Source organism: Pleurodeles waltl, chromosome 4_2, assembly GCF_031143425.1.
Source record: "Pleurodeles waltl isolate 20211129_DDA chromosome 4_2, aPleWal1.hap1.20221129, whole genome shotgun sequence".
NCBI classification, from domain to species: Eukaryota; Metazoa; Chordata; class Amphibia; order Caudata; family Salamandridae; genus Pleurodeles; species Pleurodeles waltl.
Genome location: NC_090443.1, coordinates 709,675,322 through 709,694,019, shown reverse-complemented (window position 1 = coordinate 709,694,019; position 18,698 = coordinate 709,675,322). Strand labels below are relative to the sequence as shown.

Below are 18,698 nucleotides of genomic sequence, written 5' to 3'. Positions count from 1 at the left end.
TAGCCCTCCTGGGCTTATTGGACCTCTCTTTTCGCTGCTTCCTGCAACTCCTCCTTCTTGACTCCACCTAGAGACGATCACCCAGGGAGGTGGCAGTCAGAACCTGGTTCAGGCTGATTGAGCGCCGTGTGCTTCAGAGGTCCTACTACACACAAAAGCTTTGAATAAGATGGGCAGGGCAAAGACCGATGAGTGCGCCAGAGGTTGTGGACCCTGGGGGGTTGAGTGGGATAGTGGATGGTCCTACAAATACTCTGGGACTGCTCATGATTGGAGGGCTCATGTGAGGGGGAGTTTAGGGGTGTGTACGGGTCCTCAGGGCCTTTGTTAGGGGGCTGCCCTGATGACTGAGGTCTCAAACATTACAAATATGTTGAACATTTGAGGGGAGGAATGCCCTGGAAAGTACACTAGATTGCTACCCATCCTAGGATTTGCAATGGCAAAAAGGAACATTGTTTGTCGATGGAGTGCGACTAAACCACGGAGTGTGGAAGATTGAAGATTGGACATAGGACACAGGCTGGTGCAGGGCCGCAGAACACCAGGTCTATGAAAGTAGGGGATGTACACACAAATGGGAAAAAATCTGAAGTGGGTGGGCAGCTTATTGGGGACTTCTGGATGTCATGCCAGGACAAGAGTATAGTCATGCTGGTGATAATGACTGCTTTCAAAAAGCTTTGTATATGGAAGGGCTCCTTGGGAGGAGGGAGGTCCCATTCAGATAATGTCAGTAGCAATTGGTAAAGTATCCTGCGAGATATGCAGTGTTGCCTTAGCGCTTTTGTTTGACTGCAAAATAAAAATTGTTTATAAAAAGGAATCGCATACCAAAACCGAAAAAGCCTGAAGGGAACTGAAAGTTAGAACATTGTCGTTGAAGGAAATTCAGTTTCCACCGGAAAAATTGGATCTTTTAGGAGTTCTCCGTTGGAAGGTGGAGTATAGAATGAACATCAGAAATGGAGCATACTTCCTTTAGATTTTACCAGAAATGCAACCATAAGGTCACCTAAAAACACAAGGCCTGCAACCGTAGACTGACGAAGGACTACTGCTCTTGGAACCCAAAGGAAACAGAGGTGGCGTAGCGATCGAATTCCGACAGAGTAGGTGGCCGAAACAGAGAGAGATGTTAAAGATAATGTTAGAAGACAGTGTTAAAGGGCAATGAGGCAAAGTAGCACTGCTAACGCTAGTGGAACACAGTAGGGCTGCTACAAAGCATATGGACTTGAAGTCCTCTAGGGGCCCCCCAAAACTAACAGTGATCGAGGGCGAGAACAAAGGCCACCACGAGTCGAGTTTGAAAGACACCATTGACAGTAAACCCTAGAACAAAGGCTTCTACTCTGAAAGGGGATTAGAAATGCAAAGAGTTGTAAAGGAGGAAAGGAGGTCTTTGCAGTAAAGAGGAAGGCCTCAACACCAAAAAAGAGCTCTTAAAATTGAGAGGACAAAATGAAGTGTTGAGGCTCATAGAAAGGAGGAGTAGGAATTCACAACTCCATAAAAGGATTTGGCATACCTCTGAATCCTCAGAGAGAAGATCCAGGAGGAAAAACACACTGAGCTGGAGCATCCAGTGACACCTGAACCTGGTAAAAGAAAGAAGAGGAAATCTTCTACAGAGAAAGGCACCACAAAGGTCGATTTGAGCAGGGTTTTTTCACGACCTAGCGTTGGCAGATAAGGGGTGGCAGGACATAGACTTCCCTTAAGAAGTGGGGTCTCTACAGAATTCCCACCCCCCTATGACATTGTGGGCTATATTGCCCAGATTTTTGCCCATATTTAAAGCAAACAATCAGAGAAGGAAGAGGCAGAATCCTGTTTTCTCCTATATACCAACTGCTATCCCAAAGGACGAAACATTTCCTTTTAATGCTCTATTATCCTGTACTGGAGAGGGAGGGGGGGGGAGGAGTGTAGTGAGGACCTCTTTTGGTCTCATGTTGGACACCCCTTTCTTAGCTTAATTTGATGGTTTGCATCAGTTGCTGCTCCTAGGAAGACAAGGTACACGCTGCACATTTAATAAGCCATTGTACAACATGTAATCTGTACTTTGTCCAAGGCTGCGATGTATGGGTACATGATTTGCTAACTTCTATTGCCATCCAGGAGCCAGTTCAATCTTCGAAACATAGCATTTGCATCATAACTATTCTCCGTACGATGCATGGGTTTAACATATAAAGAACACATAGACCCGAGTAGGGTAGAGGGCATTCCAGTCACAACTGTCCTGGGACGCATGCCAGCTGACACAGCTTTGCTGATCGTGGCTCTGACTCTTAAGCTTCCCGAGAGAATTGCCATCCAGACCACAGGCAGACCCCTGCGGTTCTATTCAGGTATGGGGCCGTGGCTAATCCATTAGATGGGGCCAGACAGAAGGGTTAGAATCACTATGTCCTCAGTTTTAAACATAGGGTTTGATAGAAACATCTAGGCCCTATAGACTTACACAACATGGTGGGGTTGTTCATCTTCACTCTGGCTGTAATGTTGGTTACTGTGCTCAATTTCATCTGCCTTATTATCGCAGCACATGCTTTTTACACTAAAATGCAACTTTGTCAATAAATGCGTTGAAATCCTGTTCACGTTTTGTGTCTTACCTTGGCATGCAAAAGTAACCTAGTGAAAGGGGTATGATCTGTTTCCACGACTTCCTTGAGGAGTCGGTGTGTCAGGTTCAGGTTTCCACAAATCACCTTTCACACCAACCGGCTTGGAGGTTTGGGTGAGGTACTGTGAGCTAGCAAGGAGTTAGGCCAACAGCTACCAAGTGATGTAGGTTGTACCCAGTCTCGCTTTCAGTGGTGCTGCGGTCTTACTACAGTCTCACTACCAAAATAGAACCTGCATAACATTATTTAACGGATGTCATGAGTAGCTGTCTTCCATATGCCAAAGGTACCCTAAGCACCTTTTAATACAGAGACGTCCATGGTATTACAGAAAAATTCTCCAAAGGTGTTTCTATCTCTGAATTCTATCTTACAGATATGGCAGAACCTTTAGAAAAACCATTAAATTGTAGACAAGCTGTCGCACAATATTTGCTTGCTGATGGGGCTGGAGCTGTTACATTTGTGGTACAGGCACACAGTGTGTACAGAAATGTTTTATTCATGGATCAGTTTTCCTGCAGTTGGTGCTAATACAAACACTTTTCTTACATACACCTTAATGACACTTACAGCATATCAATATTTAGAGATTCCACTATTATATCAAGAACACAAGAACTGGTTTCAAGGTCCCCTGCCACACATTATTGAAAACGTCATATTGGGACCCCTCAGTAATGATGGGGCCTAACTTCCAGTTTTAGCTGCAAAATATAATTTCCAGATATACAAACTTTACAGACAGATCTGCACCCACTATACAATAATCTAGTTAGGTTATATAGATGCTTAATTCAGTTTGAAATGTGAACATTAAATACTGCCCCAGCAAGGGCTGCTCTAGCTGTCCAGCAATTGGATATATCGGGGATAAATCCGGTAACTATAAACTCAATTATGGGTAAGGTTCCCAACAGACGTAAAGATACTCCGTTCTGGTTTGCACAAAAAACAACCCCTCTCCTACGACATTCTTCTGACAGAAACAGGTTGGCCACCAGGGTGTTAAAACGCTCCCGCAAGGTGAAGATATAATTTTGCCATCTTTTTCAGTCCTTATTCCAGATCTAGTAAAAGAAGCCCATGCTGCAATTTGGGCTCTAGCATAGGCACCAATGCTGTACTGCATCCACATGGGTTGGGATAGGGACTCTCTTTATCATGTTATAACTATATGGTACAGCCACAAATACAACTTCAATATCCAATAAAACATGATGCAAAAGCCCCTGTGAGTAAAATTCTCTTGCAACTAGAGTACCAGGGAGTATTTGAACCCTGTGTATCACCAATGAAGAACACTTTGATTCCTGTAAGTAAGCCGGACCAGTCATATGGAATAGTCTTAGCTTACAGTCACATAGGCACAAAACTCGTACAGCACGGCTGTTATGAACAAAATTGCCCGTAAAAAATACAAAACAACCCTTGACATTTCCAATGTGTTTTTCTGCCAAAATCTACCACCAGAAAGCAGAGATTTAAACGCGTTTTACGCATTAGTCATGATATTGATTCTCAGGTGTTGTCCTATGTAGATGACATTTATCTGACAGATTACTTCAGTACACATTTGGCCAGGGTAGATAGCGTTGCATTGGGATTTGCCGACTATGTCTACAAATCCAACTTTAAGAAAACAAAAATTGCTTTTCTCAGTGTCCTGTTTTTGGGATACAAGCTTTCAAATGAGGAGAATAGTCTGGTAACACACTTCTTAGATAAGTGTGCACAATTACAACCACAACATACCATAAAAAAAACACAATCCTTGTTAGGATTCTTTAATTTTGGTAGAACATACATCCCAGATTATGCACTGTGCCTAAAACCACTCTGAGTTAATACGTCCAGATTTCTTAAGCAAACATTGGACACCTCAGCATACACAAATTCTCAGACCATTACAAACGGACAAGCTTGAAGCAAAACACTTACACAGTCCTGAAAACAAATTTGATCATCTGGGCAATTAAGATTCGCATGTCACATTCAGTGAAGGTGACGCTACCAGTTGATGTCAAATCAAACAATCAAATGCAGAAATGCGTTTTGAGCATACTGAAAAATTAGACTGCAGTTTAGATGGCTATGATCAAAGAGAGACCTCTCGTCCAAGTTAACCGCATTGTTGTTGTTGCCCCCTGTGGCAGATCATGAGTCTTATTCCTATGGGCTATGTTAGGGGGAAGAATGGGATGGTTGCTGGACCCTTTAGAATACTAGCTCCAAGAGCCTAAGGACTGTCTTACGGACCTGTCTGTGAAGGCAGTGGACTGGATACCTTCCCAGATACTGGCATGCTCTCATCCACTACCATTCCTATGGAGTTGGAAGCTTCATTATCAGTGGTGGTGCAGAGAGTGGCTGAGGTCCTGGACCTTAAGCTGCCGGTGGTAGCAGACAGGACAAACCTCCTGGCAGGGGTGCTTCAGCCTGGTGCTTAATCCTCTGAACCCCTTCTCCACTTTAATGAAGCTTTTATGGATGCCCTACTGGATACCTGGTCCAAACCCAGCACAGGGGCTCCTGTGAACAGGACAATTGCCCACGCCATTGCCCTACACTGGGTGACCCAGTTTTCCTGATGCAACACCCTGCCCCAGAGAGCTTGGTTATCCAAGATTCCACCTCCACAGCGCGTTCCCTTCTGCACTCCTGAATAGGGAATCCAATAGGCTAGACACACTTGGGAAGAAGATGTTTTCTTCCACCAGCCTGGCATTGCGGCCCTTTTGGGCTGTTATTCCCACACACTGTGGGATACAAGTGCTTCTACAGGTCCCCGAGGAAGCCTGGGCTGTACTTTCCCAAGCAATTGCTGATGGATGAGACACAGCAAAGTTTGCAATACCCTGTTGTAGGAAGCTGACCTGGTGTGTGGTGGGTACCTAAGGTACTTACACCTTGTACCAGGTCCAGGTATCCCCTCTTAGTAAAGTTTAGGCAGTGTCTAGAAGCCAGGCTCTTTAGAGGTAGCTGTGGATGAGCTGCCAAGGCCTATCTAGGAGACATGCAAAGCTCATGCAATTCCACTGTAATCACACAGCACTTACACACTTGAAAGAAAACACTCAGATGTAGAAAAATAAAGGTACTTTATTTTTGGAACGCAATATCACAAATTACTAAAAGGGAAACCCTCGCATAGGAAGTAATACACTAAATATATACACTAGCAATCAGAAATAGGCATAGAAAAGGTTAGAAAACAGTGCGAATTGCAATAGTGACCCTTGGGGGAGCACAAACCATATACTAAATAAAATGGAATGCGAACACAGGAGCCCCACCTAGGTAAGTAGAATGTATAGAGGGGAGCTGGGAGTACTAGAAAACCAGAGGTAAGTAACCCAGCACCCCCCTCCCAAGCGACCAGCAAAAAAGAGTAAATAGCTGGAATTTCCCAAACCACCCAAAAGGAGGAAAAAGAAGAAAAGAAGACACCCAGACAAAACTGCAATAAAACTAGTGGTGGACTCCTGAAGAAAAAAGACCTGTGGAGAAAGGGGGACCAAGTCCAAGAGTCACAGTGGAGTCCAGGAAGAGTAGGAGCTGCTACTACCCACCCAGCTGTGTACTTGCAGGAGTTGGTAGACGGTGATGAAGAACAGGTCAGCGCCCTGGAGCCGGAGAAGAGTTCCTGATGGATGCAGATGATGTCCCACGCTGGAGATTGCAGACGGGTGCCGGTGCAGGAATTCCACCAACAAGCCTTTACAAAGGCAAATGTGCGGTTAGTGGAAAAGTGGTGCTGCCAGGGACCAGCAAGGCCCAGGAGACTCAACCCAGGAGGGGGAGTCACAGGGGATCCTCAGCGTCGCAGAGAGTCCACTGGAGCAGAGGCAGCACCCGCAGGAGTCCCACAGGACAGGGACACTGGACTCACAGAAGAAGTCCATGCGGCACTACAAAAGAGGATCCCCAGCTGCCAAAGAGTCGCGCGGGAGGCTGTGCTTTGCAGGAAGGATTGCTGGGGGCTGGAGCTATACGTTGCCTGAAGATCCCTTGGAGGAGATGCAAACAAGCCTTGGCAGCTGCAAGAGACACAGTGCATGGTGGTACTGTCCTGCGTGGGAAGGCGCGGGGGCTTACCTTCACCAAAGTTGGACTGCTGGCAGAAAGGACCAAGAGGACTACTCCAGACCACCACTCGTGCTGCGGGATCCACGCAGCTCAAGATGAGGGGAGATCCACACAACCAGTTGTTGCTTGCTGAAGGTGCATGCAGTTGCAAGGGAGTGCCTCCTTCACTCCAAGGGAGATTCCATCTACCTGTGCAGGCTGAAGAGTTGTGGCTTCTGAGGATGCACGGCCAGGGGAATGTTGCAAAGCTGGCAGGAGTCGTGGAAACAAATTTTCAGAAGAGTCTTCTGTGTTGTTGCAGCATTGTTGGTTCTTGGAGGGTCCAGTCGCAGTTCCAGTGGTCAGAAGTCAAAGTGGAGGTTGCAGAGGAATCTTGCAAGCTTGAGTTTGTGGGGGCACACCTGCTAATGCAGGGGTGCCCTCACACACAGGTACCTGCACTCTGCCCTCCGGGCGGAGAGGGCCTACCATAGGGGTGACATTTTGTGAGCTGGTGTAGCGACCTGTAGTGAAAACAGGTGCAATCACCCATTTAACGCAGGCTACAATGTCCAAGCTTATCTTATGGACATGAAATTTGATGGCACCTGTCTTTTTCGGAGAGAAAGGAGACTCTGTGCTTGAGTGCTTCAAGGATTCTCATGTTACGGCCGGGTCCTTGGGCCTTGAGCTGGCCTCTCGTCCCCTATTCTTTTTGCCACTTTCGTGGCTACAGAAGGGGCGCCCAGCCACTGTGTTGTGCATGCTGTCCAGCTTCTGCGTGGGCTGGGAGGGATCCACCTTCCTCATTTATCACAGTACCAGGGATCTGGCCAGTCCGCAGCCCCCAATTTAAAAATCCCCTCCCCTTGCCCCTCAGCCCCTCCCCATACCCCCTCAGCCCCTCCCCATACCCCCTCAGCCCCTCCCCTCAGCCCCTCCCCATACCCCCTCAGCCCCTCCCCATACCCCCTCAGCCCCTCTCCATACCCCCTCAGCCCCTCTCCATACCCCCTCAGCCCCTCCCTGCAAACCATCCTAGACCAACTCTTTCCCACCAGACCCCAGTCGGAAACAGGATCTGCCATCACCTACTCCGCCTCAGGCCATCATGTCAGACAGGTGGGTTTTGCAGATGAGAGGAATTTACGGCTCTCTTGGACAGCATCAGGACAGTCTCTTCGATATGGTCCAAATCTCAGAGGGAATTGCAGAAGATAGACAGTGGTGGTTAACGAACGGCAATTAAACCAGGGGCAGATCCCTCTCCCTTCCCCAACCAGATCTGACAGTAGTGACAGATGGATCACTCCTCGGATGGGGTAGCCACTTGGGAGAGGCGGAGGCCAGAGGCATCTCATCTCTGGCAGAGTCCGGAGTCCACATCAACCTCTTGGAGCTCTGGGTGATCAGACTAACATTGAAAGCATTTCTTCTCGCTTTCAAATGGAAGGTAGTGCAGGTGTTCATTGACAGCACCACTGCCATGTGGTACTGCAATAATCAGGGTAGGATGGGGTTGTGGACCCTTTGTCAAGAGGCTCTCTGCCTCTGGACGTGGCTGGAACATTCAGACATTTCCCTGGTTGTTCAACATCTGTTGGGCTTTCTCAGCGCCAAAGTGGACAAACTCAGCTGACAATGCTTGGTTGTTCACGAATGGCATCTCCATCCGAAGGTGGCGCAAGGTCTCTTTCAGCAGTGGATAGAGCCTTGGTTAGATCTGTTCGCTTCTACAGAGTACACACAATGTCAGCAGTATTGCGCGTTGGAGTTTCTAAGGCGGCAATCGCCTGGCGACGCTTTTCGTCACGAGTGGATCTCAGGCCTCCTGTACACCTTTCCCCACATACCAATTCTTCCCAGAGTTCTCAAGAAGATCGTGAACAATCTCGCCAAGGTAATCCCTGTGGCTTCAGACTGGGCATGAAGAGTCTGGTATCCCGAGCTACTGAGCATGGCCATCAGTCCTCCTTTCAAACTTCCTCTTCGAGAAGATCTTCTGTTGCAGCAGCAGAGGAGAAATCTCCACCCAAACCTGTCCAGTGTCCACCATCTTGCATGGAGATTGAGCGACGGCAGTTGATAGCTTTTGACCTTCCATCCAAAGTCTGTAATGTAATCTTGACAGACAGGTGTCCCTCCACCAAAGCTATACATCCTGTGGTTGGAATAGATTTGTGGCATGAAGCACAGACAAGTCTGTTGACCCACCTCCTGAGGTTTTCTTGTTTATACTTTCTCTGGCCCAGCAGTGCTCTGCTTTGGGCACTGTCCAAGGTTATCTGCCTGCCATTTATGTTTTTATGCGGTTACCTGACCAACATCCTTGTTTAAGTCTCCCATTGTAAATAGGTTCCTTAAAGGCCTTATTCATGTTTTCTCCTTCCCCATTTATTATGCCCTAGTATGGTTTGAATTTGGTTCTGACATTCCTGATGTGCACCTCTTTTGAGCCTCTCCCCAATTGTCCTCTCAGGCTTCTCACTTTAAAAAAAGCCTTCCTTGTGGCCATTACATCTGCCCACTGGATGAGTGAGTTACTGTTATTATCATCTAAGCCACCCTACCTTTCCATCTTTCCTGACAAAGTGGTCTAGGGCCTTCTTTCTACTGAAAGTGGTGACCCTTTGCAGTGTAGACCAATCCATCACTTTGCCTATGTTTTAGGCACCCCCGCATCCTTCTGAGGAAGAGGAAAGACTCCTCCGCCTGGACCCAAAAGAGAATTAGCATTCTACCTTAATCGTACCAAAAAGTTCTGGGTAGATGATCAACTCTTTGTTGGTTTTGTGAGTGCAAAGAAAGGTCGGCAGTGCAGAAGCGAAACATCTCCAGATGAGTCGTACTCTGCTTTAAAATGTGCTATACACTGGCTAAGAAACAACCCACTAAGGGTTTGTGGGCTCATTCTACCAGGGCAAAAACTGTGACCACTGTGTTGGCACACATAGGTCTAGTCCTTGATGTGTTAGGCAGCAGCGTAGGCATCTCTGCACACATTTACCAAACACTGCTGCCCAGGAAGTCAGGTCCGTAGGGACAAACACTTTGCCTGTTTTCGGTCCTGCAGGACTTTCTAGTGTGATCTTAGTTCACAGACCCACCTCTTGGGATGGTATTGCGTGGATATCTATTCTGAGGTAGAGAATCTGCAACTAGATGTCTCTATCTGATGGACAAGTTACTTAACTTTCGGTAACGCCTTATCTGGTAGAGAAAATATGTCAACGCAGATTCCTTACCGATCCACCCATCCTTCCTGCTTTGCGAACAGATTTCTAGGGACAATTGCTTTGCTGACTTTCTGGGGAGCTCATCTGGGGGAACTTTTAGTCCAGGATCTGTGGCTTCCATGCAAAGCAAACGCAACACAAAGTAAACACCTGAAGCTTAGAATCACTAGGGTAGGTCTGCATACTTGTCAGAAATTACTAATATGGAAGACAGGGCCGCAACAGAAAGACTGCACAACAGGGGTGGTGAGGTGGATTGGCCTGTCTAGTTAGGCCAGTCAGCGTTGACACTGATTTCTAATATGTGGGATTGGCAGTTCAGCATCTGAGCATGCATAACATGCATATGTTTCACAGGAGTACAAAAGTGGGAGCTTTGTCCGTACGTACGTCCATTTACCTTTTTGCTGTAGTGCAAAACTACATTTCTATCTTTATTCATACAGATGTTCAGGTTGGGATCTCTTGAGCATACACTGATGGCAAACTGGAACTAGACATCTGTTACAGTTGTCCACCGAGACCAGTAACTCAAAGGATATTAAGGATTGTGGGGTCTACAACAGTCTTGATTAGGGGTTGCAAATGTGCATCAAACTACCCTGAAAACAGTATTTGTTATCCAGGTTCAAAAGCAGGATTTATCACCACATCCTGAGCTCTGTTTGATATCCTGGGTCTTGAAGTCCTAAGCAAATAATTGAATTGGCAATAAAGCTTCTTTGAATTGAATTGAATTGGCAGCAGGACCACATGAATATCCCAAAGGAAACTCTTAGCCCATCTGCTAAGCTGCACTGCTGCAAGAAGTGGAGGAGAAATTGCATATTTTGGCTGTTAGAGCAGTATGACCCACTGCAACATCAGCGCCAAGGAAGTAGTTCCATATTTACTCTATTGTAGAAAATTAGGTCTGTAAAATAGGCATCCCCTAGAATTCGTCTCTGTTGTTACCTGGTCAGATTTTCTCCTTAAAGCTACTAGTCAGTCACCATTTCTTTAAAGGTTTGCACAGAGATTATTCTTCAGTTTGCAGTCCTGCGCCTGCTTTGGTTCCAAATGAAGATGTTTGTGAATTTGGTGAAAATGACTCATGGGAGTACTGTTGTTACAGGGAAGTAAATTTTTGATTTTATTTCAATTATTTTTTCCACTTGCAGCACCATTAAGATACAAAAGGTTACTACAGCATAACAAATGCTTAGTATATGAATTTACAATATACACTTGCCTCCAACAGAAAATGTTCCTTGCTTTTAACCATTGGCTTGCAGCCTGTTTTTGTCATATCTTTACATGTCAGACTTCCACCATGTTGGGAAGCAGAAGATGATCACATCAGAAAACATTTTATGCCCACTTGTATCGTCACATAAACATGTGGCTTTTTGGTGCAAAAGATAGTCTGTATCCCAGTATGTTGCATGTTTGAGGGTGAGGCAGGATCAGCCATTCAAGACGTGCCTGTAGCCTGAGAAAAATGCCTGGACCCAACACTAGATCGCAAAAGTGTTCACCGCACGATACAATAGGCTAAAGCTGCAAACTAATGATTACAAGTAAGTAATGTTTTCTTTCTTACTAGCTTGCGCATTGGATGAAAATATAGCCTCTTGACTTGACCACAGTACCTTGCTTTATGTACTCTTTTAAGTCTAGAAGCTAATCACAGGTAAAGATAAGAATGTTTGTTTTATGGTACTTATTAAGTCCTACAACTCTTTAAAATCTAAAAAGTTGCTGTTTATTTTTCTCAACTGTTGCATTTTGTAACCTGTTTGCATCCATTTTAACTTATTCCCTGCTTTCTTACATACAGAAATTTGTGCGGTGTCTAGAATTTCAAAGAAAGAAATTGGACGGTGCTTTAAGCTTATTCTAAAGGCGCTGGAAACTAGTGTGGATTTAATTACAACAGGGGACTTCATGTCAAGATTCTGTTCGAACTTAGGCCTTCCTAAGCAAGTACAGATGGCAGCTACTCACATCGCACGTAAAGCTGTGGAACTGGACCTAGTTCCTGGAAGGAGCCCCATTTCTGTGGCAGCAGCAGCCATTTATATGGCTTCACAAGCATCGGCAGAGAAAAGGACTCAAAAAGGTATGTAGGCAGCAATAGTTTATTACGACGTGAGGCCACTTTCTCTCTGCTAAAAGCGGTCTTAAAAATATGTTTTTGAATGATCTAATGTCTGACAAATTAGTATACATTGTCTCTCATTATGTGAGCTTTGGGCTGCTCTATGGTTAGACTTAAATTGTTCCTTTGAAATTAGCATGGCTGACTTCCCCCATCCACTCTTCTGCCAACAAACAATAGTTTGTTCTTTGTTGTAATTGTCTATGGTTGCTAATTTACTAGCCTTCAGGTCTCTTGTGTATGGTTTCATGCTTATCCACCACAGCGAAGTAAAAGGCTTGAATACATGTGACTGTTTTTGCAACTTCTGCTCGACAGAGTAATTTAAAGTCATGGTGCACTTTTTACGTGGGGAGCCCAGAGTTTGTATGCATTTGCAGCACACACCATGTGAAGTATATGGCAAAGATACTCTGCCTGTGTGTTTGCATTTTTCTTCCTGCTTAATCTGTTCACACTATTAACATGGCTCTCCCCAGAATGCTGAAGCTGGAGCTCTGTGATGAAGATCTAGAGGGATATTGGTTTATTCTTGTACTTATCAGAGATTAATCTATTCTCATCTGCAAGCTTGTGGCTATACCTATCTATTTTTCCCCGTGAATCTTTTCTTGATTCACATGTGCATTATTCCTTCATGTAGTGGTTGGGTCTGGAATTCTCAAGTTTACTAGTAGTCTTCGTTCTCTTTCTTCCTTGTTTTTTTTCTGTTCTGCTTGATATGAAGAAGACCCAATTCTGCCTGAAGTGCCACCGCAAGTTGTCCCATAAAGACAACCATCAGAAGTGTAACATTTGTCTTACGCTCAACCACAAGAGCGACAACTGCAAGGCCTATGCGAATTTCAAGCTGAAGACTCTGAGGGCAAGGGACAAGCAGAGGCAGGCACATTACGCCATGCTGCGGCAGAAGCAGACTTGATCGCTTAAAGACCTGGGGTTATCGAGTGATGATGAGGATAACCTCGCCGAAAGGGCAGAAGGAGAAGTCTGGGATGTCGAAATGCGAATTATTAACAGAAAGAAGTAACAGCACAAGGAGAAACAAGCCCATATAAGTCCAAAAAACATTCATGGGGAGAGTCTAGAACACAAGACTCTAAAAGACAGGGACTGCCAGGGTGCTGAAAATCTTGCTGCCAGGAGGCAAGTAAAAGGCAGTAGAACCCCGTGGGTCCCACTGCAAGGACACCACAGGCGAAGGTGCACACCCGGAAAGATGATCAATGTTAAGAAGTTTCAATGATAAAATAATTCTGGAGGTGCCAAAAAAGAGCTATGCACTGTCGAAGGAAGCCTCGATGTCGAAGAGAAAATAGACAACTGCACTGGATGCTGATGACCGATTTGCTGGAATCGAGGCGAAGAAAAGACACCTCGAGGCAGAAATAGCTGCAATTCTGCAGAAGAAAAAGGATTTTAATGCATACCTTCGAGAATTTCAAATCCCTCAAAAGACTTTGATGCAGAAAATCAGATTGAAAAAGACGTCGAAGAACTGGAGTCCTCTATGACACCAGAGCCACAGGAAGAGGCAGGAGAACAGGAATACTTTGACGAAGATTATCCTGATACAATGAGCATGGAAATGTTTCAGGAAATGGAAGGGACGGAGTATGTGAAGACTCAGTGGCAAGACGTCGAAACAGATTCCCCTGAGGGGGGGAATTGACACATCTGTCGAGGCCATTGAATCCGGATGACCTTGCAGTGTATGGACAACTCATAGGAGTGCCAGATAAATATGGGGTGAAACTAGAGGAGGAGAAAAGTAACACAATCTTGGTTTCTCCTACAGATATTGGTGCATTCTCAAACCAATTCCTACCAATGTTGCCTAGCATTCTGGAACAAGGAATAGAAGTCTTCAGGGAGCCTGCACCCTTCAGGGCAGTTACACTGAGAGCAGAGAAAAATACAAACATTCTTCCAAAGATCCTCTGTACATAAAACAGTCCCCGTAGACTCCATCATTCGGCCACAGACAGAAAAAAGGACACATCCCATCAGCATCTGGACCACCTCCAGATAAAGAAAGTAAAACATTTATATAGTGAGAGAAGTATGGCAACTCAATGGAGAATAACCAATTTGAACACTCTGCTAAACAGATATGAGATGAGATAGCAGAGGTAATGAAGCACTTGCCAGAACAGTATCGCACAAGGGCAGCCTTCCTGGCAGAAGAGGGAAAAAACATTGCTAATACTTGCCTGAAGTCTGCACTAGATGCCACAGACACTGCAGGTTGTCAAATGATGGCTGGAACAACGCTAAGGAGTCATACCTGGTTATGGTTTTTTGTATTAAACGTGATGTACAATTATCACACCTTTCAATGGGGTACAACTGTCCGGTGGCACATTGGATTAAATCCTGCAGCACCTAAAGGAAAAATAATAAAACTGCCAACTCAGTGAGAGTTTTGCAGTTTAGGGGAAATTAATTTGCAGAGAGGAACAGCACTGGTCCAAAGAGCAGCATGCAGAGGAAGTTTCTCCAGTACAACTTCGCATCAAGGGTTCCTGAGCACAAGCCAGATACAGTATCACAGCATTAGCAGTATCAAACACCAGCCCTTTTGGGGAAGTGACTTAGCTGACCACCAACCCCTCACACACAGAACACTGGGGAGGGGGCAATAAAAGACTTCCTTCAATGGAGGAAAGTAGTGCCATGCCAAAAACAATTTTAGTGATATAAAACTAGAGAGAATTATGAGGTCCAGTGCATCAGTCTCTGTACATGAACGCATAACTGAAATAAGATGCACTGTTCCCAAAGAACGGACTCCATTCCACCAATTAGGGTAGGTGATCTTTTCAGTCACCGCATGCATTAGTCTTACAGGAACAGTAGCCTTCACTTACCATTGGGTGACCTGCTTCATCATCTGGCCACGCTCTTCATCAGGCTGTCACTGCAATGCCTGACAGGCCCCTTCTAGAGGGCTCTTTGCCGGAAATCTTTTTAAGAAAGCAGTTAGTAGATGTGGGAGGGGCTGAGAAAACTATGAAAATTTGCTAAGAAAACTATCTATAATACAACCTGCCAAAGTTAAAAACAAAAAAAGGGGAGGTACAGAAAACAATGACCTGGTTCCCTCCCAACACCTCAATGTATGTCTACCACTAATTAGAGATTAAGATATTATGGAACCCACAACAGAGGATACTCAACTGCATCTGCATTCATCTACATACTGATGGGTCAATCTGGGAGTAGGTTGGGAATGGATCATACACTTCAAAGGGTAGTGGCCTGAGCCCACACAAAGGGCTACTTAACCCCTACTGATAGTCTGGAGCCAGGACTGGGCTGAAAAGGGGACCTGTGCACTTGAGAGAGATCCTTTGAAATAATCCCCACATCAAAGACACTTTTGGGTATAGGTACTGGAGCTCGTACCCCTGAAATCAGATAACTACTTGATTTGGGAAGAACTCTGCTGAAGTAAAGACTGCTGTACTGTGAGGACTGCCACTCTGCCTGAACTGACATTAACAAGGAACACATTCTCTACATTGCTGTGCTACCCTGCTGCTTTCTGATCTCTGCCCTGCTGAGGACAAAGACTGGACCAATCCTGCTGTATCAGAGGGCCTTTAAGAGCTTGCTGGCTTGCCTCCTGTTCTTCTGCAGTCTCAGGGACATCAAAGACTGCTTGCATCTCTCCTGATGCTGCTGGAATCTGCCATCTGAGAGTCCTACCTTTGCCTGAGGTGCCCCTTCCAGTCCTGGGCCTCAGAAGTGGGTTTTGCAGCATCAATCTTTGAAAAGTGATGCATCGCCCCGTGAGCAGCAGAAAAACAGATGCATTGCATCTCCGCTGGCCGAGGACAGAGGATTTACAGGCTGCGCAGCCCAACAACGGCTGTCTGCCGGGGCCAACCCATTGCATTAGCTTTTCTAGGGCCAGTAGACTACATAGTGCCCAGAGTACGGTATAAAAACCGATACATCATGCCTCTGTTGACAACGCTTTCCTCCTCCAAAGGCACTGCTTCAGCAGGCCCTGCATTGGTTCTGTAGCCTACCTACCCTCCTTTGTGGTCGGCGTGGATTTGGACTTTGTACTGGTCCCTCGCAACCTCAAGTAACCTTTTAACCGCTAGTACCTTGTAAGCACTGTTTTCACATTTTATCTTGTAAAATTCATATTTCAACTTACAATGATTTGTTTTTTTTTATTGTTTTGGCCTTGTTTTATTCAGATATTCTGTTTTTTCTCAACGTGTGGAATCCTTTTGTGGTGTTTTCATAGCTACTGTAAGTGTGGTTGCACAAATACTTTACACCAGTGGTTGCCAACAGTGAGCATGTCGGACAAGATTACATTAGTGGCCACCCCAAGTAAGATTACCAGCGGCAATCACCTCCGTGCATTAAGGTGGGTTGAAAGCAATAATGTAAAAAAGGCTATATGAATTTGCCATACATATCTATGGTTAATACATGCCAGCAATAGCTGCAATGCCCCTGGCACCAGTGTAATGATAATAGTAATAAGCTTCCCCAATGTTGCATGATTGAACAATCAAATATCACTTTTTAAATTTTTGGTGCCTACTTCAATTGAATCAAATAAAAGATTCTAATTTAGGGGACTGCAGTGCTCACTGGAGAGCTACCAGTAGCTCACGAGCTACTTGTTAGAGAAACCTGCTTCATACATTGCCTCTTAAGTTAAGCCTGACTGCTCTGGGCCATGCTACCAGAGGGTGAGCACAGGTTAATTTAGGGAGTGTATCTAACTTACCCTGATTAGGATTGTGGTCCCTACATGGGCAGAGTGCATGCCACTACCAACTAGAGACCCAGTTTCTAACATTGGTAATCAGTGGTGAGGATAGGACTTGTGTTTGTGCAAAACCCTAGAGTTATTCAGTGTTCACTAAAACTCTATACTCAGACCAATGCCTTCTGATTGGCAGAATGTTTGTTTGTCCTGCACCAATTGGCATTTTTAAATTTTCAGTTCTCCCTAATTGGCCTTTTGATTTTTCTGTGGTAATTGAAGTTGAGCTAGCCTGGTTAGTGTCTTAAATGGTGAGGCAGCTGAAGGTGTTCTGCAGCGACTTTCAAATGTCTACAAGGAGATTCACCAGAAGGAGGAACTATAGAAGGCATTTAGGGCTTGGACTGAGGTCCAGGTTGCAGGGGATGAGGAAGACTGTTACCTGATTCTGGATTCCAATGTGGAGGAGGAAGCACCTGTGAAAAGGGCCAAGAGGTTGCTAGGAGAAGGAGTGGTTCCCAGAACAGGGAGACATGTCTTTTTCAGGAACCTCTCACCAGAGGAGCTGGCAAACAGGATGTAGAAAAGAAAACTTAAATTGGAGCTTACAAATTTGAAACTGCCTGTTGATGTGAGAAAGTTGGCCTATGAGCTCAGTTTGAAAGAGCTGGACATAAGAAGCTTGGAAGTCAGATCCATCAATGAAAATGGTGACAGCATACCTGCAGTGTCTTCAGGTTAGTCCAAAGTCAGTATCCAAAAGGTGTGGTGCCCAGTTTCAGTGTGGAGGATGACACACATAAGTGGTTTGCATCCCATGAAGTGGCTTTGACAGTATATGCGAGTGGCGGGGATTTTTCCCAATGAATTGGTTTGGGCGTCAGGGGTGTTAGTGGGGTTATCCTAATGTCCCCGGCTGACAGAGAAATGGTTCCTAAGACCCATGTGCCATCAAATAGTACCAAGTGTACGCAGTGGGTCACCATCAATGGGCAGGGTGTTGAGACTCTGGGGGACTCAGGTGCCAGGATGACAATGGTAAAGAGTCAGTTGGTGTCACCAGAGCAGGTGATTCTTAATACATTCCACCAAGTTGTAGTGGCCAACAGGGAGGGTCACTATTCAGTGGCCTGTGTTCCATTTGAAGGGGGAGGGGTTTCAGGACTTCTGAGGGTTCCTGAGAGCCTTGCCATGCCTGTGGACTGTTTGTTAGGTAATGACCTTGAATCCTCTATCTAATAAGAAGGAGAAATCGGGGCTCATATGGAGATGTTGGGGTCACCTCATTTGATCTGTGCGACAACAAGCTCCATAGCTGCATGGGAGAGGAGTCGAGAAGAGTTGGAGCCTGGAATTGTTGCCTAGCCAGCTGCTAAAAAGGGGAAAGGCAGAGAGTCTGGTAAACCAGTCTCTGAGCGTGCTCCAAGTGAGATTGATGGGGCACCTGCTGTGGCTGTCCTGGATTCCACTGAGGAGGGTGTTGCTCCCCTTGGTGACCTGCCTACACCTGCTGATTGGCATGTGAAAGGAGGACCCACCAAGGAGGAGTTCTGTAGGGCACAGATGGAGCGTCCAAACCTTGAGGGCATAAGGCGACAGGCCAAAGGCCAAGCAGCAGGTGATGTCTCTGGGAGCACACATTTACTAGGAGGACAACCTCCTTTACAGTGAGCCTAATGCTCCTGTCCACGAAACAAGGGCCCTGGTGGTAACCCAATGCTACAGGGTCTTCCTACTGGAGCTGGCTCATGGGATTCTCTTGGCAGGACACTTGGGTCAAGACGACCTTTGCAAGGCTAGTCCCCTACTTGTATTGGCCTAAGATCAGAACTTCCTCAGAAACATTCTGCAGGACCTGTGTGACCTGCTAGGCCAGT

At 45.7% G+C, this 18,698-nt stretch overlaps 1 protein-coding gene across 1 annotated transcript in view; it reads left to right on the top strand.

Moving 5' to 3' along the window:
- The window catches only part of GTF2B (general transcription factor IIB), a 180,183-nt gene that overhangs the window by 127,137 nt on the left and 34,348 nt on the right, over nucleotides 1–18,698 (top strand). Inside the window, exon 6 of the mRNA XM_069232309.1 lies at nucleotides 11,763–12,044. Coding sequence (XP_069088410.1) covers nucleotides 11,763–12,044 — 282 coding nt within the window. The remainder of the gene's footprint in view (nucleotides 1–11,762; nucleotides 12,045–18,698) is intronic.